The sequence below is a fragment of the Vombatus ursinus genome, unplaced genomic scaffold (genome assembly GCF_900497805.2).
Source record: "Vombatus ursinus unplaced genomic scaffold, bare-nosed wombat genome assembly UNPS02014973.1, whole genome shotgun sequence".
Classification (NCBI taxonomy): Eukaryota; Metazoa; Chordata; class Mammalia; order Diprotodontia; family Vombatidae; genus Vombatus; species Vombatus ursinus.
In genome coordinates this window covers 1,395,996-1,422,618 of record NW_020954751.1, presented here as the reverse complement: position 1 = coordinate 1,422,618, position 26,623 = coordinate 1,395,996, and the positions used below count along the sequence as shown (strand labels likewise).

General features: G+C 39.6%; 2 protein-coding genes across 3 annotated transcripts in view; one reads left to right on the top strand and one right to left on the bottom strand.

Moving 5' to 3' along the window:
- Positions 1–8,050, bottom strand: part of LOC114030636 (E3 SUMO-protein ligase NSE2-like) — a 259,588-nt gene extending 251,538 nt beyond the window's left edge. The window contains exon 1 of the mRNA XM_027845487.1: positions 7,919–8,050. The gene's annotated coding sequence lies outside the window, so the exon portion shown is untranslated. The remainder of the gene's footprint in view (positions 1–7,918) is intronic.
- Positions 8,051–8,249: 199 nt separating this feature from the next.
- Positions 8,250–26,623, top strand: part of LOC114030634 (WASH complex subunit 5) — a 69,608-nt gene continuing 51,234 nt past the window's right edge. Inside the window, exons 1-6 of one of the 2 annotated variants that reach the window (XM_027845485.1) lie at positions 8,250–8,419; positions 18,002–18,300; positions 18,790–18,935; positions 20,074–20,158; positions 22,123–22,223; positions 25,036–25,228. In XM_027845485.1, the coding sequence (XP_027701286.1) occupies positions 18,115–18,300; positions 18,790–18,935; positions 20,074–20,158; positions 22,123–22,223; positions 25,036–25,228 (711 nt within the window). In that variant the 5' untranslated portion in view covers positions 8,250–8,419; positions 18,002–18,114. Of the gene's footprint in view, positions 8,420–17,874; positions 18,301–18,789; positions 18,936–20,073; positions 20,159–22,122; positions 22,224–25,035; positions 25,229–26,623 lie in introns of both variants that reach the window. The other variant, XM_027845486.1, reaches the window with a different exon arrangement.

Sequence of the window (26,623 nt, the reverse complement as noted above, 5' to 3'; positions counted from 1 at the left end):
CCAATTTTCCCACACCTTCTTCAATATTTATCATTGTCATGTTTTGTCACGTTAACCAATCTGATAGGTGTGATGTGATACCTCAGAGTTGTTTTAATTTGCATTTCTCTAATCAATGGTGATTTAGAGTATTTTTTCATATGACTATAGATAGCTTTAATTTCTTCCTCTGAAAACTACCTGTTCATATCCTTTGACCATTTATCAACTAGAGAATGACTTGTACTCCTATAAATTTGACTCAGCTCTCTACATATTTTAGAAATGAGGCCCTTATCAGAGACACTGCCTGTAAAAATTGTTTCCCAACTTTCTGCTTCCCTTCTAATCTTGGGTGCATTGGTTTTGTTTGTACATAAACTCTTTAATTTAATGTAATCAAAATTATCAATTTTTCATTTCTTAATGTTCTCTATCTCTTGTTTGGTCACAAATTCTTCCATTCTCCATACATCTGACAGGTAAATTATTCCTTGATCTCCTAACTTGCTTACAGTATCACTCTTTATGTCTAAATCATGTACCCTTTTTGACCTCATCTTGGTATATGGTATAAGATGTTTGTCTATCCCTAGTTTCTGCCATACTATTTTCCAGTTTTCAGCAGTTTTTGTCAAATAGTGAGTTCTTATCCCTTCCATTTTACAGATGAAAACACAGAAGTTAAATAACATGCCTTAGGACACAGAGGCAAGAGTAATTGGTAGAGCTGAAATTTAAACCTAAGTCCTTTGATTCTATACTCCCAATCCTTCTACTACATGTTCTATCTCACCCAGTTTCAAGTCAATAAGTCAAGTCAACGAGCATTCATTAAGGAAGCATTTATTAAACACACACTAGGTGTCAGGCACTGTGCTAAACAACGGAGATACAAAGTCAGTCAATTGATAAACATTTATTAAGTACCTACTACGTGCCAGTTACTCTCCTAAATGCTGGGGATACAATAAGAGGCAAAAGACAGTCTGCCCTCAAGGAGCTCACAATCTAATGGGAGAGATATGTACAAGCAAGACATATACAGGATAAATAGGAAATAAATAATAAGGAAAGCACTATTAATTAAGAGAGGTTGGGCAAGACTTCCTATAGAAAATGGGATTTTACTTGGAACTTGAAGGAAACCATGGAGGCTAGTTGGAAGAGATGACAAGAGCACTCAAGGCTTAGGGACAGCTAAAAAAAAAGGCCTAGAACCAACAGATGAAATGTCTTTATCATGAAATAGTTAGGAGGCTAATCTATCAAAGAGCATGTGTTGGGGAGTAATTGTAAGAAAACTGGAAAAGGAAATGGAGGCTATGAATGCCAAATGGAGCACTTGTATTTGATCCTGGAGGTGAGAAGGAGTCACTGCAGTGTATTGAATAGGGTGTTGACAAGGTTGGACCTGTGCTTTAGGAAAATCCCTTTAGTGGCTAAACGGAGGATAAATTAGACTGGAAAGAGACCTGAGGCATGCAGATTCACCTGCAGATGATTGTAATAGTCCAGGCATGCGATGATGAATCAAAGTGGTGGCAGTGTCAGGAAAGAGAAGGGGGTGTATTAAGAGATATTGCAAGGGTGAAATCAATAGGCCTTGGCTTATTTGGATATGATTACATATGAAAGGTTAGAGAGAGAGTGAAGAATACAGGATGACTCTTAGGTCATGAGCCTGAGAAACTGAGAGGATGATATTGCTCTCAACAGTAACAGGGAAGGTAAAAAGTGGAGAGGGTTTGGGGAAAAGACAATGATTTCTGTTCTGGACATGAGTTTAAGATATCTAGTGGACAATCAAGTCTGAGATATCTAAACTGCAGTTGGAAATGCTATATTAGAGGTCAGCAGAGAAACTAGGGTAGGAAAGGCAGACTTAAGAGTGAGAACATTGTACACATTGTACACATTGTCTTTACACGTAATTTGAAATTTGAAAAAATAAAATATTCAAATAAAATGGAAAAAATAAAACATTGGAAAATGGAATAAACATTGAAAAAAATTCAAAATCAGAAAAAAAAAATCATCAGCATTGACATGGTAATTAAATCTACAGGAAGTAGTATAGAAGTGAAGTAGTATAGAAGGAGAAGAGAAGAGGGCCCAGGACAGAGTCCTGAGGGACACCAACAATTAGAGGGCATGATGTAAAAAAGGATCTAGCAAAGGAACTGGTCAGATAGAGTGGAAGAAAGCTGGGAGAATGTTGTCTTGGAAACCTAGAGAGAGGAGAGCATAAAGGATAAGAAAAGGATCAACAGCATCAAAGGCTGCAGAAAGATCAAGGAGAATGAGAACTGAGAAAAGGTCAATAGATTTGTCAACTAAGAGATAATGACTAACTAAAGAGGCAGTCTCAGTGGAATGATAAAATTAAAAGTCAGGTTCTAAGAGGTTACAGAGAGAATGAGTGGAGAGAAAGTGGAGACACCAACTGTAAATGGCATTTCTGAGTTTAGCAACAAAAGGCAGAAGAAATATAAGATCATTCTTAGTGGCAATGAACGGGTCAAGTGGGTTTTTTCAGGATAAGGGAGACATGGTCATGTTGGTAGACAGTAGGAAATGAGCCAACAGAGGGGTAAAAACTGAAAATAAATGAAAGAGTAGGGATGACAAAATGGGATCACTCGAATAAGGAGAGGGGTTAGACTTTGTAAGGAGTCAGGCCAGTTCATCATGTGAGACAGAGGTGAAGAAGGAGAAAGTAGCACAAGGCACCTGAATGACAGGAGATGTGGAAAAAGGAAAAAGAGGTAGTTCACAGCAAATGGCATCAATTTTTCCTGCAAAATATCAGGCAAGGTTCTCAGGTGAGAGAGTGGAGGTAGGGGGAGCCATGGGAAGTTTAAGAAGGGATGAAAAGGTTTGGAAGAGCTGCTGTAGAGAGTGGGATAGTGAGTTGATAAGGGAGGCATAGTAGGATTGCCTAGGAGCAGTAAGGGTCCAATTGAGGTTAGGTAACATAAATTTGTAGTGGACACAGGTGAACCCAGTTGCATGACTTACTCCACCTTCATTCAGCAGCACGTGTGTAAGAGCAAAGGTGACAAATAGTGGGAGTGGTTTAAGGCTGGATATAATTGGCAATATGAGGAGGAGAGTGTAGAGTTGAACTGGTTCACCAGGAGTCAAGGTGGAAAGAAGAGGAGAGAGTGAATAGTGCAGGGGAGATGGCCTGGGAGAGAACTGAGGGGATCAGGGACTGTAAGGGAAGACAGAGGGCAAGGTAAAAGTCAATAGATTATGGTCAGATAAGGGGATTTCTGAGTTCTTGAACATGGAGGTGGTACATTTGTGGGTGATGACAAGATGAAGGATATGCCCATCTTTTGTTTGTTGCTGAGGTGGGGTGGAGGAGTTCATGGGTGAGCAAGTTGAGGAACTGAGTGGTTAGGGTATTTGAGGAAGAATCAATGTACAAGTCCCTTAGTGTTAGGGCAAAAGTTGGGGAGCAGAGAAAAACTGTGAGTCACGTACCAAATTCACTGAGGAAGGAAAGAGAGTGATGGGGGATAGCCTTCTAGATGACAGCTACCAGGATTTTGATTTGGTGGTACATATGAATAACAATAGTTCCCTGAAAGGTAAGAGGAAGAGGGAAAACCTAGAAATGGTAATACAGAACAAGGAGTATTTCAACTCCCCTGCCTTGATCAGTAAACTGAGAAGAATAGATAAAAGGACAAACAGTACTGGAAAGGGTGAGGCTGTGTAATCTGGGGGAAACCAGGTTTCATTAAGAACTAATAGATGGAAAGAGTGGGAGAAGAATAGATTTAAGATGAAAGGAAGCTTGTTGCTTATGGAACAGGCATTCCAGTGGGCACAGTGGAAGTGTTAGGATGAAACTCTCGGGTGAGAGGGTTGAGGGGGATGGGAGAACGTTCATCACTGGGTGGAGGACACCCCTCCTCTAGCTTCAAAGAACAGGTACAGCAGGATATGGAAGGCCTACAGTCAAAGAGAGGGTTGCTCTTCTTTTCACTGGAGGTTGTCCGTGTCCTATCTGGGAGACTGGTCTGGCAGCAGAAGGTAAAAGATGCCTTGCAATGGTACAGATAGAAGTGGTTGCTCTGAGGCAAGTGGAAGATGCTCGACCTGGCTCCTAGAAGCCTTTCCTCAGAGGACACAACGTACCCAGCAGGAGCTGGATAGCTCAGGGTGTAAGTGCTGCTATTGTCTGATGTCTTCTCACCGGAGAAGGCTGGCTATGAGGTAGCAGCAGGAAGTAGTAGATTTTCTGTGCTGATGGAAGACATCTGGCCTAGCCCCTTCCCTTAGCCTTTCCTCAGGGGACATGTTGCACCCAGCACGAGATAAAAGGCACAAGACGTGAGAGGTTAAGGCAGGATAAGTACATTTCATCATTAAATCCAAAGGAGCTAATGAGATCATCAAGAGAAGTAGTATAGAAAGAAAAGGCTTTCTGTAGGAGGTGAGATCTTAGTTGTGAACTCAAGGAAGCCAGAAGTCAGAGACAAGGAGAGAGAGAATTCCAGGAATTAGGTAGTGAAAATTCAGAGTCAGGAGATGATGAGTAGTGAGCAAGGAATGAAAGGTGAATGCTCAAAAGACTCCACAAATTGAAACTGTTAATACCAGTCAGTTTTTTTAAACTGTAACTATAATTTTAAATATAGAGTAACAGTTCTCATAACAAATAAACCAACTCTACGGACAGGCAAATGTGGGTTATCAGAGCTGTATGGGAAAGGGTAACTCTGGCAAGGTTAAAATCATGCTTATAAGATAGTCTACCTGGGCTTTCTTGATTGTTGGAGAATACTCTGAATCATGATTCAGAGAAATCAATCAAATAACATCTAAGGATCATGGGCAGCTAGGTGGTACAGTAGATAGAACACCAGGCATGGAGACAGGAAGACTCATCTTCCTGAGTTAAAATCCAGCCTCAGACATTTAAACTAGCTGTGTGACCCTGGGCAAGTCACTTAACCCATTATGCCTTGGTTCTTCATTGTAAAATGAGCTGGACAAAGAAATGGCCATTCCAGTATCTTTGCCAAGAAAACCCCAAATGGGGTCACAGAGTAGGTCACTACTGAAAAAAACGACTCAAAAACAACAAAGGATCACATGATCATAAATCTAGAACTAGAAGGGACCTCAAAGGACACATTTTAACCTACTCATTTTACAGATGAAAAATAATGAAAATAATGAAAAACCTTCTTAAACCTTTTCTAGGTGTTAAAAAAAATCCATACATATGTATACAAATACACACATACATATGTAGTCTCAAAAGCATTTTGTCTCTTTATTAATATAATTATATAATTTTCATGATTGAATTTTTTCCAATATTTAATTATCCAGCATTCCTGATAAGGCCCACTAAGCCTAAATGAATAATTATTTTTTATCCATTATTATATTCCATTTACCAATATATTAAAATTTATTAATGATAATTCTTTCCATTCATTGGAATTTCTTCTCTTCATATCTTCAAATATCTTTGAGTTTCCCATTCCAACCGGTCTAGATTTCCTAAGGAAATTTTAGGCCATGAAGGCCTACCGAAACCAAGGTTGCACATCAAACTATTCCCAGCTTCTTCTTCACTATTACAAATTCTAAGGTGGATGGTCACTTCCCACAAGTGTCTCATCACTTCCATCTCAGCTACCAGGTTTTCTTTCCTTATGTGAAGCAGAACCAGAAGAGAAGTTTTTGTTTGTTTTTTGGTTTCTCCACCCTTTCAAAGGATGAAAATGTCATTAAGTCAAGAAATTATTAGTTGTTCTACTTCTGGCAGAGAGAATACTCCACAAGCCCTCTGAGTAACTAAACCTCAACCCCCATGAATATGTCATGGCTTGGGATCTGTTTCCTGAATTCATCTATTTCTTCTTCAGTTCAGATGGTCTATAGTTTACTCTGAAGACAATATTGCATGTTTCCATTGATGTAAACATCACATTTTTTTCTATCATACTTCTTTTACCTCTGGGTTGATGGATTTATTCATTTGAGTATTTTTTCTTAATTTTTCTATTTCCTTTTATTTATCCTGTTCTTTTTTTTAATAAGGTATACACTTCTACAGGACTCATTAAATAAAATCTCAATGATACTTGGGAAGTCAAATTTGCCTCCTTCCACTAGAAGTTCTAATTCATCTTATTTCTTATAATTTATGGAAACAGATGCCTAGGTCCAGAACTTTGTTACTAGTTCCTTTCTTAGATTTTTTTCTATTGTGAATTTCTGGTTATCTCAACTGCTAAGTTTTTCGTTATAGCTACACAATGTAATAACGACCTTGATACATATACCATCTATAATTTTATCCTTTCTTTCCCTTTCTTTTTCAGTTTAAGGTCCATATGATTAAATTTACAAGAATACAGGAAAACACATTTCTACTAGCCCTTATTAGGTACAAGCCATCCCTGATCAGATGATCATTTCTGTATTATAAGTCATGGTCCAGAAATACAAATCCATTCTGAGACAAAAATCTGTTTATCCACAACACTCATGCCATAAACTGACCCAGTAAGACAGGAAAGGACTTCTTTCCCCAGTTCCTTCTTTTACCCAGGCTCTGGGAAATGGGTCTTAAAAGTATTTGTTTCTGTTCTGTGTTGCTCCTTCTTCTCTGTTTCACGTGCAGGATGTGATCCCCACTAGCCCTAAGAGTTTGAGTCATGGCCCACCTGCAGTTAGGGTTCCAAGCAGCATAGATCAGCCAGCCAGCCAGGCAGGCAAGGAAGACAGGAGAAGCCAAATTGCCTGGCACTTGAATCCAAGGCAAGTTTTGGACTTGGAATTGGGACTCCGCTTTATGGGAACCAAGCTAAACTATGAACCTGATACCTTTCCCTCCCCAGAATAAGGTGGTGTAAAAGGGAGTGGGATTATGCCTCCACAGTGTTAAGGGTGTAAATTTGCATGTCTAATTATACCTTTGGAAACAAATATTCCTCTCCCCCCAAAACACACACACACACACACACACACACACACACGCTCAAAGGAAGTGGAGGGAAGAGAAAACAAGAGAGAAAAGAGGAGAAAGACAGACAGCCAGAAAAAGAGAAGCTGAGATCAAATCATACCTCAGATACTATTAATTAACTGTGTGATTCTGGGCAAGTTCCTTAACTTCTGCCTGTCTCAGTCTCCACATCTGCAAAATGAGGATAATAATAACACCTACCAACACTGTTGGGAGGATAAAATAGTATATTTGTAAAGTGTTTTGCAACCCTAAAAGCATGGAATGTTATTGTGCCATAGAGAAATGATGAAACAGACTAATACAGAGAAAAATGGAAAGAATAAAGTCAGCAGAACTAGAACCATTTATAAAACGATAAGTTTTATAGAGAAATACACTCTGAAAGACTTCAGAACTTTGATCAATGCAATGATAAACCACAAGTCCAAAAGAATGAAGATGAAACATGTCAGTCAGATCCTGACAGAGCCGGTGATTAACTTAAAATGCAGAAAGAACAAACATACACTGTCAGAGATGGCCAACATGGGAATTTGTCTTGCTGCACTACGCAGCAAGGGTTTCATTTTTCAGGTTTTTTTTTTATTTGCTCAGTGTGGGAAAGATTTTTATGTTCATTTTTTAAAATTAAAGACTATTAAGATAAACTGTTAAAAAACCTGAAAGCGACCTAAATGCTGACTATTAATACTTGATGACTGTGTGACCTCGAGCAAATCCGTGCCGCTTTCTGAGCCTCAGTTTCCTCACCTGTACAATGAAGGGTTTGGACTAGAGGGTCTCCCTCCAGGCTTCCGTCACAAGTTACGCATTTAACAAACCATGATAAAAACGGAATCGGGTTCAGGTCAGTCCCTTCACGGTCTTCCCCGAAGGAGACAATTCACAGGTCAACAGATCCTTTCCCGCCGCCCCCCGCCCCGGGCCTCTTACCTGGCCGCCCGGCCCAGACTCAGACCCGCGCCAGTCAGAAGCCTCAGCGGACACTTCCCAAACCCCGAATCCCGCCTCTCTCCGATCCCTATAGCGACCGGCGCGGAACTGGCGCCCATCACGCGTCATCACCAGGCGCTAGTCACGCGTCATCACTAGGCACCGATGAACCCACAGGTTAGTCTTACGGCGGCGCTCGCCTCCTCCCTTTCCTCCTCGCTGTGATTGTTCACGTGATCCTCCCTGGTCCCGCCTCCGCGCTCCACCCTGTTCCATCCAATTCTAGTCATGTGACAGCCGGAGCCGCTCAGAGGCTGGGGAAGGGGGTCGGTCGGGTCCTTCGGTTGGGGTGGGGGTCCGAGGGGAGATTGTCAGGCACTGGCCGCCTGCCGTGACGGGCGAGGAGGGCGCGGACCCCCCCACCGCTTCTCCTGCCCCTCCCCAGACCGTGACGAGCAGAGACAGACCCCGGCCCCGGAGCGGGGCCTGGCCCGGTGACAGGTGACTGAGGGAGAGTCGGGTCCGCGATCTGAGGGGACGGGGAGGGACTGTCCAGGCGGGAGGAGCTGGGAAGGGAGCCCGCCTGCTCCCCAGGGGCTGGTGGTACCTGGGACCGAGGACTTAGGCTTGAGACCCTGGGAAAGAGTGACCATGGAGAAGAAAAGATGCTCGATGACGAAGGGCGAGGGAAGAAGTAGAGCGTAGCCCCTGCCCAAGTCACTCCCTGTCCCCTTGCGTGCATGACTGAAGGTTAGAAAGTGAGGGAACCTTAGAGATCTCCACAAGAGGGTCATGATGATATAGCGCGAGCCCTGCTTTTGGAGTCTGTTTTCTGCTATTTCCTGAGTGTGCAAGTCATTTCACTTTCCTGGGCCTCAGTTTCCTGGTTTATAAAATGAAAATTACTTACTAGATTATTCTAAAACCCCTTTCAGCTCTAAATCCTAAGCTTCATACTCTAAACTGGGGTATTTCCGAGTCGTAAATTCAGATTGAAGAAAATGAGGCCCAAAGATAGGAAATACAGACTTGGAGACTTGACAAAGTACTAAACTTTTATGAAGGTTATGGTATAACCAGGTACCTAACTACAGAGATATCTCTTTTTCCAAGTTTGATGCTCCCCTTTGGTAGCTCTTTTGTTGTTATACTGCAGAAGCAAGGTTTGTTTTTAGGGGTATGTGTAAGTGTAAATGTAAGTAAGGTTCCAAGATAAGATAAAATAAAGGGTTTTTCCAAAGGCTGTTTAACATTACTAAGCTTGCTTATGGAGAGGTGTTATGAGTCCTTCTTTCATTCTTTGAAGTAATCAAATTCTTTCTAGTATTTCCCGCCCCAAAAATTATTGGACAACATGCCAATTCATAAACGAAACCTTTTTTTATCCTTTTTTGGGACTTAGGAAAAACTTGTAGATTGAGGGATACTTAGGATCATAGCATTTAAAGCTGAAATGAACTTTAGGGATCATTTAGTTCAGTCCTTTTTACTTTACAGATAGGAAAACAGTCTTGTAGAGGTATAAGTTAAAGTGACAAATGTGACTTTTTCATGGTCCCTAAGGTAGTAAATATTACAGACAAAATTGAAATGCAAATTTTCTGACTCTAAATCCCATACTATTTCCACTAAATCATATTATAAATCAGTAAACATTTGTTAAGTACCTAATATGTTGCAGGTACGGTGCTAAACAATAGAGACACAAAAGGAGGCAAAAGACAGTCCCTGCCCTCAAAGAGCTTACAATATAATGGAAGAGTCAACATGCAAACATATACAAAGCAAGCTTCATAAATAAGATAAGTAGGAAATAATTGAGAACAGGAAAGCACTAGAATTGAGGGGATTTGGGAAAGGCTTCCTGTAGAAAGTGAAATTTTAGTTGGGACTTAAAAGGAAGCCAGGGAGGTCAGTAGTCAGAATGGAAAGCAATACAGGCATAAGGCACAGCCAGAGAAAATGCTCTGAACCAAGAAAATCGAATGTCCTGTCTGTGGAATAGCCAGGAGTCCAGTGTCCCTGGGTCAGAGAGTATGTGTAAGAGAGTAAGGTGTAAGAAATCTGAAAAGATAGGAGATGGCTAGGCTATGAAGAGCTTTGAATGCCAAACAGCATTTTGTATTTGCCTCTAGGGTCAATAGGAAGCCACTGGAGTTTATTGAGGGGAGTGGGGGTGAGTAACATGATCACACCTTTGTTTTAGGAAAATCACTTTAGTGTCTGAATGAAGAATGGATTGGAGGGCACAGGCTTGAGACAGGCAGACCTGCCAACAGGCTAATTCAGAATCCAGGTCTGAGGTGATGAGGCCCTGCGCTAAAGTGCCAGAGGGGTGAGAGATAGTGAGGATCCAGAATGACTCCTGGGTTGTGAACCTGAGGGACTAGGAGGGTGGTATTGCCCTCAATAGTAATAAGGAAGGTAGGAGGCCAGGGGTGGGGGGGGGATAGTGGGTTCTGTTTTGAATATGTTGGATTTAAGATGTTTACTACACATCCAGTTTGAAATGTCTGAAAGGCAGTTGGAGACTCAAGATTGGAAGTCAGTAGAGAGACTAGGGCAGGAAGGTAGTTTTGAGAATCATCAGCATAAATATGGTAATTAAATCCATGGAAACTGTTGAGATCACCAAGTGAAGTAATATAGAGGGAGAAGAAAAGAGGGCCCAAGCTAGGGACACCTGTGGTTAGTGAGCACTGCCAGGATACAGAGGAGTGGGCAGATAGGTAAAAGAAAAACCAGGAGAGAGTGGTGTCTTGAAAACCTAGAGAGAAGAGAGTTATTGTGCAATAGAAAGGGATCAACAGTATCAAAAGCTGCAGAGAGTGATTGAGAAAAAATCAATGGATTTGGCAACTAAGAGATCATTAGTAATCATTTGGAGAGATCACTTTTGGTGGAATGATAAAGTTGGAACCCCAAATTGTAAGGGTGTTAAGAAGAGAGTGAAAGGAGAGAAAGTGGAGACACCTTTTGTAGAAGGCCTTTTTGAGGAGTTAAGCTACAAAAGGCAGAAGAGATATAAAATGATATATTTTAGGGATGGAAGGATGGGGATAGGGAAACGTGGGCACATTTCTAGGCAGCAGGAAATGAACCAGTAGAGAGGATGAGATTGAAAATAAGTGAAAATGCGGATGACATCGGGGACAGTCTCTTGGTCGAGATGGGATGGAATGGGATCACTTGAACAAGTAGAAGGCTTAGCCTTGTTAAGGGGTATGAGCTCTTCATTGTGTGAGACAAGGGTGATGGAGGAGATGGTGGCTGAAGGCACCTGATAAGAGATGAGGAAGAGGGGAGAAAATGTCCTCAATTTTTTCTACGAAATATGAGGCAAGATTCTCAGATGAGAGAGTGGGGTGAAGGGAAGCCATGGGAGGTTTGTGGAGGGATAGAAAGGTTTGTAAGAGCCTCTGTGGAGTGTGAGTTCATAAGGGAGATATAGTAAGATTGCCTGGCAACAGTGAGGACTCAGTTGAGGTTATGAAACAGAAATTTGTTGTGGACTCAGTCAGAACAACTGGGTGATTTTTTTTTTTTGCAGCCTTCGTTCAGCAGCATTTTTGCATTCCAATTATCATAAATATAACTATAAAGATTTCTTCTAGAATTTAAGAAACTAATCATTGGGGTTATTCCCCATCCTTAGCAAACAGGCAGAACATTATTGCTCCCCCTTAGTGTTAGACTGAACTTAAGCTCAGAAGACACTAAAATTTTTTAATCCCTTATAAAATTATCTGTGTTTGTGGGGACGTTGCAGAGTAATTTGTCATCTTTAAAGAAAATCCTAAATACAGCCCTTTAGGAGTCTCAGTAGCCTCTTCCAGACTAGGTTCTCAACTAATAATGAGGATTTGGATAACTGATTTGAATAAATAAATGCTTAGTTGTGGAAATTCAGTACATTGGTTACATAGGAAATATCTGTGACAGAAATATACAGGAACAGTGTAAATTGTTATAACGTAAATAAGTTGCTGTTACACATCAGTTTTTATTTTAAGTTCTTTCATCTGCAAAAAAATTAGTAAGAAGCTATCAACATCAGAATTGAAAGAAGCTCACAACTTCCTGACAAATTCTAACCACAGCAGATAAATTAATTACTAATCAACTACATGCCAGGCATTATGCTAAGTTCTGGGAATAGAAAAAGAGGCAAAAGACAGTTTCTACCTTCATGGAGGGAAGCTAGATGACACAGTGGATAGAGTGTCTGGCCTGGAGTCAGGAAGATTCATCTTTCTGAGTTCAAATCTGGCCTCAGACACCAAATTAGCCATGTGACTCTGGGAAAGTCACTTAACCCTGTTTGTTTCAGTCTCCTCATCAGTAAAAGCTGGAGAAGGAAATGGCAACCCACTTCAGTATCTTTCCCAAGAAAACTCCAAATGGGGTCACGAAGAGTCAGACACAGCTGAAAAGACTCAACAAATGCGATCCCCAAGGACCTCATAAAACAATCAGGGATGGATAGAGCACAGTCCCTGAAGTCAGGAGGACCTGAGTTCAAATCTGGCCTCAGACCAGACACTTGACACTTTCTAGCTGTGTCACCCTGGGCAAGTCACTTAATCCCAATTGCCTTAAAAAAAATTAAAAAAAAAATAAAACAATCAGGGAGACAACAAACAGATGTGTACAAACATACTGTATACAGGATAAATAGGAAATAATTAAGAGAGGAAAGAAACTAGAACTCGGGTTTGGGAAAGGCTTCCTGTAGAAGATGAGACTTGAAAAAAGCCATGGAAGCCAGTAGGAAGAGATGAGAAAGAAGGGAAAGCATTCCAGGCATGAGGGACAGCCACAGAAAATGCCTAGAGCCCAGAGAGTCCTGTTTGTGGAAGAGCCCAGAGGCCACTGGATCAAAGAGTATGAATAAAGTGTAAGAAGACTGGAAAAGTAGGAGGGTGCTAGAATCTGAAGGGCTCTGAATGCCGGACAGAGGATTTTATATTTGCTCCTGGAGGTGATAGGAAGCCTCTGGGGTTTGTTAAGTAAGAGGGTGCTATGGTCAAACCTACCCGTTAGGAAAATCATTTTGGTGGCTGAATGAAGGTAGGATTGGAGTGAGGAGAGACTTGAAGCAGGCAACCCCACCAGCAGGCTATTGCAGTGGTCTAGGAATGAGGGGATGAGGGCCTGCACCAGAGTGTTGGCATTGTCAGAGGAGAGAAGAGGGGCATCAGAGGAAGCACTTAATATGCTCGGGATAAAGCAAAAGCAATACTAGCATTCATGGAGCTTACATTCTAAAGAGACATGCAGAAATATAGGAAAATAGAAAATACAGAATAGATTATGAGATAACCTTAGAGAAGAAGACATTAACAACTGAGTAGACTGGGAAAAGCCACTTGCTATGTGCCTTGAACTGAATCTTGAAGAAAACTAGGAATTCTAAGAAGCAGGTGTGACTGGGTGACTGCTAATGCAAAGACCTGGAAATGGGGGGTGGAGTGCTATGTGTGTGGAATAGCAAAGAGGCCATTATTCATGGAGAACAATAATGTGTAGTAAGACTGGGAAGATAGGGAGGGTGAAGGTTGCTGAGAGTTTTAAATAACAAAGAGAAGAATTTGTACTTAATCTTCAAGGTAATAGGGAACCACTGGAGTTTATTGTGTGGTGAGAGAGGGAGCAGATCTGTAATTTAGGAAAATCACTTTGGCTGCTCTGGAGAACAGATTGGAGTGAGGAGAGACTTGGGGCGGAGAGACCAAATAGGAAGCTATTGCTGTAGATTGCTGTAGTCCAGGGAGAATTGATGTTGCTAAAGGCCTGAATTAAGGTGGTACCTGAGTGAGTGGAGAGAAGACGTATTTGAGAAATACGGTGTAAATAAAAGTGACAAGATTCAGCTGCTGATTGGATAGTTAGATTGAGTGAGACTGAGGAGGTGACATCAGTCATGGCCCTAGATGTCTAGAAGCATGTTGATTGCCTCAGTAGAGTAATAGAGAAGTTCAGAAGAAGGTAGAATTTGGGGAAAACAATAAGTTCTGCTTTAAACGTGTTGAGAGTTGCGTTGTCCAGGATGGGTCATCCTGTTCAAAATGTCCATTAGGCAGTTCATAACGCATGACTGGAGCTCAAGAGATGGAGCTAAACTGGATAGTCATCTGCATAAGTATGATAATTGACTCTGTAGGAGCTGATGAAGTCACCATTCACTAAAACCTAAGCTGCCTTGAGAGTAAGAATTATTTTAGTCTTTGTATTTGTAGCTCCAGGACCTAACATAGTGTCAGAGAAAGAGTAGGTGCTTAATAAATGCTTGCTAATTAATCATCCAATGAGAGAGTAAAAAGAGAAGAGAGCCTAGGACTAAGCCTTGCAGTGCACCCTCAGTTAGGGAGGTTGACAGGGATGAAGATACAGCAAAGGAAACTAGGAAGGAATGTTCTGACAGATAGGAGGAGAGCCAAGGGAGAGGAGTGATGAGACAGTGAGCTGGATTTGGCAGTGAAAAGATCATGGGTTAACTTTGGAGACAACAGTTTCAGTAGAAAGATGAGGTCAGTTGGAGAGGTTTTAGAAGAGAAAGGGAGAGAGGAAATGGAGTCACTGAGCCCAGAAAGCATTTTCCAGGAATTTGGCTCAGAAGAGATATGAGTTGAAAGCTAGAGGGGGTGGTAGGGTCTAGTGAGGGTTGACAAGTGAGGATGATTTGGGTCTATTTTTATGGAACAAGGAAGAAACCAGTAGAGAGGAAGAGATTGCATACAGTTGTCTTAGAAGGAGAAATCCCTTAACATTGTGAGATGGATACATGTGAAGAGATTGCATATAATTGTCCTAGAAGGAGAAATCCCTCAATGTTGTGAGATGGATACATGTGGAGCATACAGGCCTTCCATAAGTTAGCCTGCGCTTACTAAATACAACTACCTGACTTCCTCTTCTACTCATACATCTTTGTGATTATATCTGCTACATTGTTTCTCCTATGCTGTTGCACATTTGTTTTGCCCATTATTAGTAATATGTGACAGCCTATTGAGAGGTTATTCGTGCACATGCTGTACTTCTCCATTGCCTTTTGAATGACCTATAACTTTCTGGGCACTCCAGTGTCTTTGCCAAAAAAAAACCCAAATGGGGTCACAAAGAGTCAGACACAACCGAACAACAACATTAAGTTGAGGGAGCTGAGGTTAAAAGATTAAGTATTTATCATTTAAATGATAAATTAAGTACAGCTATTAAGTATATGAAAGAGGATTTGAACTCAGATCTTTCTGACTCTAGGCCCAGTATTCCATCCACTGTACCATGTAGCTGTCCTACAGAGTAATTATGTTAAAAAAAAAAAAGATGAGCCTTTAATTCTGGGGAAAGTTTTGGTCATTAAAAAACATTGCAGTTTGTAAAAGGCAGTCCAGCCCACTGTCCTCATCTTCAATTCTAGACTCCATTCATTGTCCATCTACAGTATCTTTCCAGGATAGTCTGGCTCCACAAGTTGTGTGTCCTACTGCATAGCATAGTTTGGAACACAGGTGTTCTTTATCCCATTGGCTATTCCCACCTGCACAATTAGGTCAATTCTTTTAAGAACTCTAGGGCTTCTTAAGGAGATTCTGCAGTATCAGTATACCAAGATTTGATGTAATCATCATGAGGCCATTTATGAACAGAGGCATCTATAGGGCTTCACTGTCTATAAGGAATCCTTTCATTTGCAGTCTAAGCCACATGTCTTGCATATCAGTGGCAATAACCGTTGACAAATATGAATCTCCTTGTTTTATGCCTATTTTGATATGATCAGAAAGACATCAAACCAAATTATCTCTATCTTTCAAGGAATCTTACGTGATTTTGACATGTGCATGGGAGCCATGTTGTAGGAGAGCTTTCAAGGCAACATTTTTTTCTATCATATCAGTTTTTTTAAAATAGTGAACAAGCATAGTGAAATCCATATTCTTCCTACATTTCAGTCAATTGTGTGACTGTAAAGATGTGCGCTGCTGTAGAATAATAATTCAACTCAGTTCAACAACTGCTGTTGTTTGAGACAGTTGGAAAAAGGGAGGGAATAAGCATTTATATTTGCATCACTACTGTGCTAAGCACTTTTTACAAATATCTCATGTGAACTTAACCTGGGGGAGGGGAGTGGCGGATGCAGTTAGTGGCTCCATTTTACATATGAGGAAACTGAGACAGAGAGCATAAGTGACTTTCTGAGCAGGGGTCACATATATATGAAGTGCCTGAGGCTGGATTTGAGTTCAGGTCTTCCTGACTTCAGGCTCAGACACCAGTTGCCTCTTCTCGTCTTTCTTTTCTTTAGAGTATTTTTCTACTTTTAAAAAGTACCAGGGACTGTGATAATGAAAAGACTTTTTTACAAAAAGTTTTACAGGTCTTTTCTACTTTTTATCTGTTTGTTTTTATCTTCCAACTTAATCCTCAAATGCCTTTGAGATAATATGGCTTTGTTCAGTCCTCAGGAAGATTTCTGTAAACATTCTTTCCCACTGCTTCTCACAGAAGCAGTTTCTAAGCTCTCTAAGTGTTCATTGTGGCAATTGATATATGTTGGTACACTACTTGGAAAATGATCATACTTTGTCATTGCATGTCCTTGTATCCATTTCCCATTTTTCATTGTCAGCAACTTGCTTAAAAAGTCCAACTTAGAATTGTCTCAGCTGCACACCATTATCTTCTCATGTTTATTTTTCTAATTTAGTATTGATTTTGGTTTTTGCTCTAGCAAGTAAGTAGTCCAACTATGTACAAACAGCTGATTCAGAAATTACTCTAACATCAATAACCTGTAATTTCCTTTCCATTAAAGTAGAATCACTATTATTTTTGTGATGTTCTTTGGTCCTCACCCAGCCTAGCACCCCTTCACTCTTTCCTTGAGGAAAATATTCATGAGCTGTATTGGCAAATGGCTTCCATGTAGCCTGGAAGCTTTTGGGTTACCAAAGGCTTGGTCCCGAACTATCTTTTCCAAGATTTTTTAACCATTCACCAAACCATTCGCCAAAACAATTCACCCTTGCATTAAAATCACAGGGTGTGGAAGTATATGCTGATTTAATTTGAAGGAATGAACTTTTCAAGTTCACTGTAGACTTTCTGTACAGTTATCTCCATGGTGGTCTTCTTGTAAATGTTTATTGAAAGTACTGTAATAGATGACCAAATTTTCCATGACATAATGTTTCTCGTTGCCTGTAGACACAAAATAAAAACCAGCTCCTTCCATGCCTTTCTTTCTTTCCCCAAGGAGAAACTGTGAGTCATCCATTCATTTAATGATAACTTTCTTTTGTCTTCCGGTTTCCTTTGTAATGAGAATAACCATATTCAGTTTCTCAAGTAGTACGTCCAGTTGTTGGTTATCAGACCAAGTTTTAATAGAGTACCCACCATTAATTAATTAATTTGTAAATTGCCATTAAAAAAAATCTGATTCTTAGCACCTTTTGCTCTTACGTTTCATTTTGCATTATTTGTATCTGGGTACATGTCTTTTTAAAACTTGAAGTGTAGTATAACTGGCAGTTGTTTCTGTTGAAGGTAGTACGGATGTTTAGCAATTATTTCAACTGTTCAGTAGTAAAGAGGACTGGCCTGGGAGATAATGGCTTCCTCATTACTACAGGTTCTTAAACAGAGACGAGATGCAACTATTTGTTGCCGCTAAATTGTAGATGGGATTCTTCTTTAGATATGTGTTATACTAGTTGGCCTCTTAGGTTATCTTCCATTTCTGAGATTCTGTGATTCTCTTATTCAGTTAGACTGTGAGCTTGTGAGGTGATGCAGTATTTATTATTTATCTGTATCTCTTTCTGAGCCAATCACAATGCATTACACAGAGTATACACTTTTTAAAATTAAAGAGCAGGTACTAAATAGTTACTTGTTACTTGATTTGATTTAGCACTTACATATGGCCTTATGTCCCAATTCAGATCTCTGGATACAAAGAATACTATCAGTCATTCAAAACAGCATTTTGGAGGAAGATGTCAGACTTTCTTTTTGTGCCTTCCGACGTTTCTACTGGAATATTATTGATTTTTATGCATTTTTAATCAGGTACTTTAATGGAGCACCTCATTTGTAAGAAATCCAGATGATGTGTAGGTCATAACTGCAAAAGACCAGACCATTTCCAGTGCCCTGCCAAGGGTCAGCTGGCCATCTTTACAATGTTGGATTTTCTTGCTGAAAACAACCTCTGTGGACAGGCATGTCTGAGGATTGTGTCCTGTGGCAATGCCATCATTGCTGAACTTTTAAGGCTTTCTGAGTTCATTCCCAGTGTTTTCAGGTTAAAAGACCGTGCTGATCAACAGAAATATGGAGACATTATTTTTGATTTCAGTTATTTTAAGGTAAGTCTTCATCCACATGCAGATTTTTAAAGTAATCCCTTTTCCTCTAAAGTACACTTTCTTTGGAAAATGAAAGACTCATTCTGTGGAAAAGAGGTATCAATGAAAAAGAAGGTATATTCTGAATGTTTTAAAGAGATATTGAGCTCTATTTTAAAATTACCCTAAGCTCAGAATAGTCATATATTGTATATTTTGAGAGTACAATAGAATCCTGTGAAAACATTAATTTTGCATTTCATGTTGAAATATTCTAACATAAATGTAAATTAATGCCTAGTATAATTTAGATAAGTTTCTCACCTAGGAATATGCAGAAGATTTTTAATACAGTTATATTATCTTCATAAATTATTAAATTCTACCTAAAATTATTGATATGTCTCTTAGGGTCATAAGATCAAATTTTCATAAGACGAGTCAAAAACTTTGCGTAACTAACAAATGTACTTTCTTTTAGACTTCATAGAAAATTGTTCTTCTTCTCAGGGTCCAGAGTTGTGTGAAAGCAGACTGGAAGCAAGACCAGACCTACAGGATTTAGATGAAGAATTTCGTGAAAACAACATAGAAATTGTGACAAGATTTTATTTAGCTTTTCAGAGTGTCCATAAATACATTGTAGACTTAAACAGGTATTCATGAATCTAATAATAGTTTGATTCTAGTAAATTATGCATCGTGAGGAAAGGAACAGAGGAACATTTGGGAAAAATTCAGACAGTCGTGGGCATTTTTCTTGATTTACCCATATGACCCTTTACAATTAGTTTATCCCAGACAGCAGTATCTTTTCATTCTTGTAGCAGTGCTCTTCTCAATATTTTAGTAAACTTTAATATTAATCTTTAAATAATATAAATTTTAATATATGCTATAATATAATTAATACCATTCCCTTTCCTTTGAGAAATTTAGTAATGTTATTTTGTACTTAGGCATAACATGAGTACTATTCATAGGATCCTAGATCCAAAGCTGGAAAGGTCATTAAAAGTTATCTAATCCAACCCCCTTATTTTTCAGATGAGGAAGCTGTGGTAGTAAGTGTCAGAGCCAGAATTTTAACTCTGATCATGTAATTCCAAGTTTAAAGCTTTTTTCATTGCACTATGTAATTGAACATGGAATAGCTATATCCTAATTTACTATCTATTGTTTTCCACTCCTTAGAAAACCCTAAGTGGTGAGAAGGTGACATTTTTCAGGTTAGCTTCTTGTTTCTCCTATAGCTGTTGAGTACTTGTACATCTCATTCATTATTTCAGCTAATTATATTTGGTCATATTTTGATATCCTTGAAATATTTGTGATTAGGCCATCTGAGTGGTATACATAGCAGTTTGTGGTGATGCCCTATAGAGGCTCCTGTAGCCATATACTTTAGTCTGTGCAGCTGCACAGAGCCATCAGGGTTCTGTCCCAACCCTGATTTTAATATGGGCTTCTAACCCTGCTACTGACTTCTACAGTCAGTGTTTCCAGAGTATAGATATAGGGTCAACACCCGCCTTATTATATAGCCAGTTGTTTCTGTTTTTGCTTATCTATGTGGCCTTTCTGCAGAACACTTTCCAACATGGCAACCTGGCAATCCATGAGACCTTAGAACCTAAGACTGGGCTCTACTCTAGCCTTTCTCACTTTGAAATTCAATTTATCAGATAAATATCATGTACCTACTATGTTCAAAACCCTATACTTGAACATCTTTTGAGAAAAGATTATGATGTCTTCCTTTTGCAAATACTTTTTCTGTGTCTTCACTTCTAGATATCTGGATGATCTCAGTGAAGGAATTTATATTCAACAGACATTAGAAACTGTTCTGCTCAATGAAGATGGAAAGCAACTTCTAGTAAGTTGTTAACATTAACTATGTAAAATAAAATTATTTGAGTATTAATTCAGCATCATTTTTTTCTTCAGTTAAAACCATAGATATTTGACTGTCAAATGCACTAAAGGCTTAATGCTCCAATTTGGGCAGCAGATGTAGGGCAGATTTCACAGCTCCAAGTCCATTGAACAAATATTTATTAAGTATCTACCTTTTGCTAGGGATTGGAGTCGGAGAAGAATAGAGACATGGAGACCAATTAGGAGGCCATTGAAATAACCCAGGCAAGAGGTGATAAGAGCAGTGACTGTGTGAATGGAGAAAAGGGACCATATTCAAGAGTTGTTGTGAAGATAGATACAAAAGATTCAGCAACTATTTGGATACTTCAAATGAGTGAGAATGAGAAATCAAAGATAACACTAAAGTTATAAATATAGAGGCTCGTAAGAATTGTGGTGTACTCATTAATAGAAGGAAAATTGAGAAGAGGATTAGGTTTGGGAGGAAATGTAAGTTCTGTTTTAGACATGTTGAATTCGAGATGCCTATAGGACATCCATGACTCTGAAGAGAAATGAGGGCTGGTTATATAGACCTGGGAGTCATCTGCATAGACATAGTTATTGAATTCATGGGAACTGATGAAGTCATTAAGTGAGTTAATATAGAGAGAAAGGAGGAAAATGTATGGGATAGAGTCTCAGGGGACACTCACAGATGTTTGGCATCTCATAGGTGATAATCCAGTTGGGAGATTGAAAAGTAGGAGTCAGACAAGTAGGAAGAGAACCAAGAGTTAACAATGTCACGAAAACCCAGAGAAGAGATTGTCCAGGTGGAGACAATGTCATAGGGTGCAAAGTGTCGTAGGCTGCAAAGAGGTCAGGAAAGATGAAAATTGAGAAAAGCCCAGTAGAGTTAACAAATATTAAGAGATCAGTGGTAATTTGTGAGAAAGCATTTTCAGTTTCATGATGAGGTTAGAAACTAGACTGCAGAGAATTGGAAGAAAATGAAGGAGAGAAAGTGGAGGGACTGAGGGTACATCTGATTTTAGAAATTTGAGGAGGAGAGAAATAGAGGAAGATGATTAGGAGCATGACAAGATCTAGTGAGGGTTTTTCAATGATGGGGAACACTTAAGCATGTTTTTAGGCAGCAGGGAAGAAACCAGAAACTGGGTCCAGTGGTGAGATACAGATCAGGACGACTCAAGAATATACATTAGGGAGGAGGGCCATTATAGAATATTATCTAAGAGGTCAGTGTTCGCAAAAGAGGAAAGTAATAGCCAAAGGAGGTGATAAACTAGAAATAGACTGAAGGATGGAAAAATTGGAGGTCAGAGTGAATCCCCAAATACTTTTAAAGAGTAGTAAAGCTTAGGAAGAAATGGAGTAACAGGAGATTATAATTGGATAAAGGACTTTCAGAGTTCATGGTCATGGAGGTAGAACACTTGTGGGTGATGGCAAAATCAAGAGTGTGGACGGCCCTGTGTTTATACACAGGTGGAATGGACATCATGGGAATTGAGTAGGCTGAGAAACTATTAAGTCATTCGAGAGAACATCAACATGGATGTTGGAGAGTATGAAGGCAGGAATTGGAATGGAGAGACTGTGAGCCAATTGAATTCATTGAGAAACAATGGAGAGTGCCTTGAGGATTGGTAAAGAGCAGCCAGCAGAATCTGAATTGGGTGGAACATTTGGATAAAGTGAACTTCAGTGGAGGAAAGGAGTCTGAGTGGTGATTATAGGGGGAGAATCTGGAAATGACAGTGGAGAGCAAGGAATATTCTGACTCCCCTTTCAGGACCAGTGAGTCAATGGGTATGAGAAAATCAGCACTCAGAGATCGCCAGCAGAGAAAGAGAATGAGAAGATCCTTTAAAAACATCAAATTCCTTCAATAAGAAAATAGCATACTGTTCTTTAGATCACCTGACATTGGTCATTCTTGTTCTCTTTGGCTAGTGTGAAGCTCTCTACCTCTACGGGGTCATGCTGTTGGTTATTGATCAAAAGATCGAAGGCGAAGTCAGAGAGAGGATGTTGGTTTCCTACTATCGATACAGGTGACTGTGCTTGGCTTGTGTTTTTAAAAAGAAAACCGCTGGAAAAAATGCAGTGTATGCTGTATGTTCCCAAAATAGAGGCAACAGAAGATGTTGCCTCACCATTCTGGACCCTTGTGAAAGTAAAACATATATGTCCTGAAAGGGATACTAGTAAAATATTAAAGAGCAAATTGGGTCTAACTTTGTTTAACAAATTATTTTAAAGCATTTTGGAAGTCTTGTCTTTAACTTCTTTATTTCTATTCATACAAAAACTTAAGCAAGTAATAATAATGGCTAGCATTTATATAGCTCTCTATGGTTTGCAGACCACTTTACAAATACCTCATTTGATCTTCACAACACCCCTATTACTATCCCCATCTTGCTGATGAGGAAACTGAGGCAGAGAGAAGCTAAATGACTTGCTCATTCTCACACAGCTAGTAGGTGTTTAAAGCCAGATTTTAACTCAGGTCTCCTTGACTCCAAGTCTAGCATTCTGTCCGTTCTGCCAACTCACAGCAAATAAATTTATGGAATTTTTAACTGCCATCACAGAATCATAGGATTTAAGAATTAGAAGAAGTGATAAGAAGCATCGGGAGTTTTTTGAGTAGGGGGCTAATATAGGGTCACCTGCCCAAGCAGTCTCCTTCCTCACTGGTCCTTGACAATATGTTGATAGTTGATATGTTGATATCCCATGAGCACCAGCTTATACTTCATTCACATTAGTATCATTGGAAATTGATTTTTAAAAATGGCAATCTGGTCCAACCCATTAACAAAAGGAATTCCCACTATAATGTACTTGCCTCTGTTTAAAGACCTCCAAGGAGGGAGCCCCATCCCTCTATTCCCCTTCTTCCCCAGGCAGCCCTTCCACTTTGAGACAGCTGTAATTGTTGAGAACATTGTCCTAACCTCAAGCCTCCATTGGCCTCCCCCCTCTTCCCCCTCCTCCCAGTTGCTCCTGGGTGTACCTTGAAGGACCCGATGGGACAGTCTTTCAGACACTTGAAGACAGCTATCAGATCAAGAAGTTGTTGGCTGTTCTGTTTTGGGAAGAGAGAGAGAGAGAACACCTGCAGGTGTCTGGATAAATGAAGGCCCTGTCTCTGCTATATTCATGCTTCTGAGGCAGACTGGGCATCTCTTCCCCACACTCTGCATCTCTTCCCTCTTTCTGTCCATGTGGTCTGTAGTCAAGTCAACCCTAGGGACAAAATCTTGTTTCTCTTTTCTTTTACTTTTATCCAACTATTTCCTGTCTGCTTCCACTCTTTGGTTCATGGGTTTCCTCACAAGAGGATGCCTTCTTCATGTGAACTGTTCTCCCAGCCTTGCTTTTACCTATCTGTGGTCCAAGAGCTCTGTGTCCACAAGCGATTGAAAATAGAGTGCTTAACTATGGTTTTATTGAGTCCTCACTGCTAAATGTCATATTATATCGGTTCTGGGCCTAGAGTCAGGAAGACCAGAATTCAAATCTGGCCTCAGATGCTTACTAGCTGTGGGACCCTTGACAAGTCACTTAACCCAGTTTGCCTCAGTTTCCTTATCTGTAAAATGAGCTGGAGAGAGAAATGGCAAAATCACTCCAGTAACTTTGCCAAGAAAACCCCACATAGAGTCACAGAGAGTCAAACACAATTGAAGCAACTGACCAACAATTACAAACAAGATATATACAGAGTAAATTGGAGATGATCTCAAAGGGAAGGTAGTAACATTAAGGATTCATGCAGAAGATAGGCTCTTAACTGAGACTGGAAGGCAACCAGAAGACAGAAATGAGGAGGAACGTTCCAGCCATGAAAGGCAGCCAATGAAAATGCCTGGAGTCAGAAGATGGAGGGTCTTGTTCAGGACACAGCCAGGAAGCCAGTGTCTCTGTATTGTTGAATGTGTGGAGGGGTATAAAGTGCAAGAGACTGAAAAGATAAGAAAGGGCCAGGTTATAAAGGACTTCAAAAGCCAAACAAAGGATTTTGTTTCTGATCCCACGGTGAGAGGAAGCTTCTAGAGTTTTTTGAGTGGCGGGGCTAATATAGAGTCACCTGCCAATGCAGTCTCCTTCCTCACTGGTCCTTGACAATATGTTGATAGGTTTACTTATCCCATGAGCACCAGCTTATACTTCATTCACGTTAGTATCTTTGGAAACTGATTTTTAAAATCCATATATTTTCTTAGAAACACACTATGAGCAACTATACCTGTATTCCTGGTAGGATTTGGTGGGGTGCTGGGCAGGGGGAAGCCTTTAAAATCTCATTTTGAAAATGTATCTTTTTCTCCTTTTGAATCCCTCTGAATTAAGTCATTTGGCAGTTACCAGTTTTTTTTATTAATACATCATCTTTTCCTGTGTAGTTCTTATTGACATTTGGTTTACAACATGTGGTCCACTTCAATAAGTGATCATCTAGTCCATACTGCTGCTTACATAAGATTTCATACTCAAGGCATTCCTTAGGAAAAAGAATAGTTTTTAAAGACTTCTGTTAGAAGGAAACAGCCTTCTAAGGGGGGAAAATGGATATTGTATCGTATTTTTAAAAAGATTTTATGGTGAAGTTTTGTTGTTTTTGATAACATTGGTTATTACAAAACATTGACATTGGAACTTAGAACTAATGCCCATCTCATAAATTAGTTACATTGCATCAGGCTGATACTGGACCTGGTTTTTGTGTTTAAAGTATGTGAATTGACCTGCAGTTGATCTGAATCCATTGTTGCAGTAGGTTTCTACTCTGTTGAATTAAAATTTCTGATTTCTGTGTAAAGTGTTTTCTGTTTTGTTTTCTATGTGATATGACAGTGCTGCTCGATCTTCTGCTGACTCAAATATGGATGATATTTGTAAACTGCTTCGTAGCACAGGCTACTCTAGCCAAGCAGGAGCCAAAAGACCGCCCAACTATCCAGAGAGTTACTTTGGCAGAGTGCCCATTAGTGAAACTTTTGTCAGCATGGTTATTGGGCGATTAAGATCTGATGATATTTATAACCAGGTAGGAATTGAATTCATTTTAAATTTAAAACAATCTGCATGCTAAAATAATTTTTCCTTGTTTTTACTAGATACAAAAGCCATATTTCTCATTTTTTGTTTTGTAAAGTTAATGCATTGCAAGCAGTGTTAAGATCAGAGAAAATTATTTTATTGTATCACCAATTGTTTAAATAAGCATACTAGCTCTTGGACTTACTTTTGTTTCAGAGTTCTTTGTTGTAGTGGCATTTGACTTACACAGCTTTGCTTTTCAATCCAATGTTGATGGACTTGGAAAAGAACACAGTAGTTAAGCTTCATATTTGAATATCATTGAAACTATTTTGCTTAGATATGAGGCAGGGGGATTTTTCATTTTTTTAAATGTTGTTCTCATCTTTATCTGTAAGAACTCTTTCCTTCTCTTCCCTCTCCAAAGAGTTAAAAAGAGGGGCAGCTAGGTGGCGAAGTGGATAGAGCACCAGCCCTGAAGTCAGGAGGACCTGAGTTCAAATCTGACCTCAGACCAAACACTTGTGTGACCTTGGGCAAGTCACTTAACCCCTATTGCCTCACCAAAGAAAAAAAAAAACCAAAGAGTTAAAAAGAATTGAAATAGCCATAGAATGTTATTATAATGAAAATAAAAGAAATGTAGACCAAATGCAGGTACAAGGTTACATGTCAATCTTCCCTCAAAAATCTTCCAAGTGCCATCATTGAAATATAAAGTAATTTTATTGCATTCTCTTCAAATGCAAATTAATTTTTGCAAATTAATAAGAATGATGTGAAATATACATATTATCTTCTTTATACCAAGACTCATTATCAGAAAGAAATCACATAATCTTTCTTAAAAGGAATAATGAATTTGCCAAAGGCTTTTTTATCAAGCATTATAAAGGATATAATTCTAAACCAGCATAGTCTGAAAGTTTCCCCCACCCCTGAAGGCCTTCAAGCAGAGGTACCCATCCATCTGTTTTAGGAGCGGATTCATGCTTCCCCATGAGTTGGATGACTTTCAAGGTCCTTTGCAACTCTTAGTGTTTTATTATTCTATCAAGATGTTTTAATGCAAGATTCTGAAGTCACCCTTTGAGTCACATGCAGAATAAGCTTTTTTATTCATTTTTCCATAACAAACTTTTGACCCAGATTTGATAAAGTTTGTGGTATCTTAGAAACAACAAAGTTATTTTTTGTCTACTGACAAGCCCCCCTTCAACTGGAGCTTGCAAGATAATGTAGTATTGTTGGGGTTTGTTTTTGTTTTTTTAATATTCATTTTCTATTTCCTCAACATTATCTGAATTTTCAGGGGCAGCTAGGTGGCGCAGTGGATAGAGCACTGGCCCTGAAGTCAGAAGGACCTGAGTTCAAATCCAGCCTCAGACCAAACACTTGACAC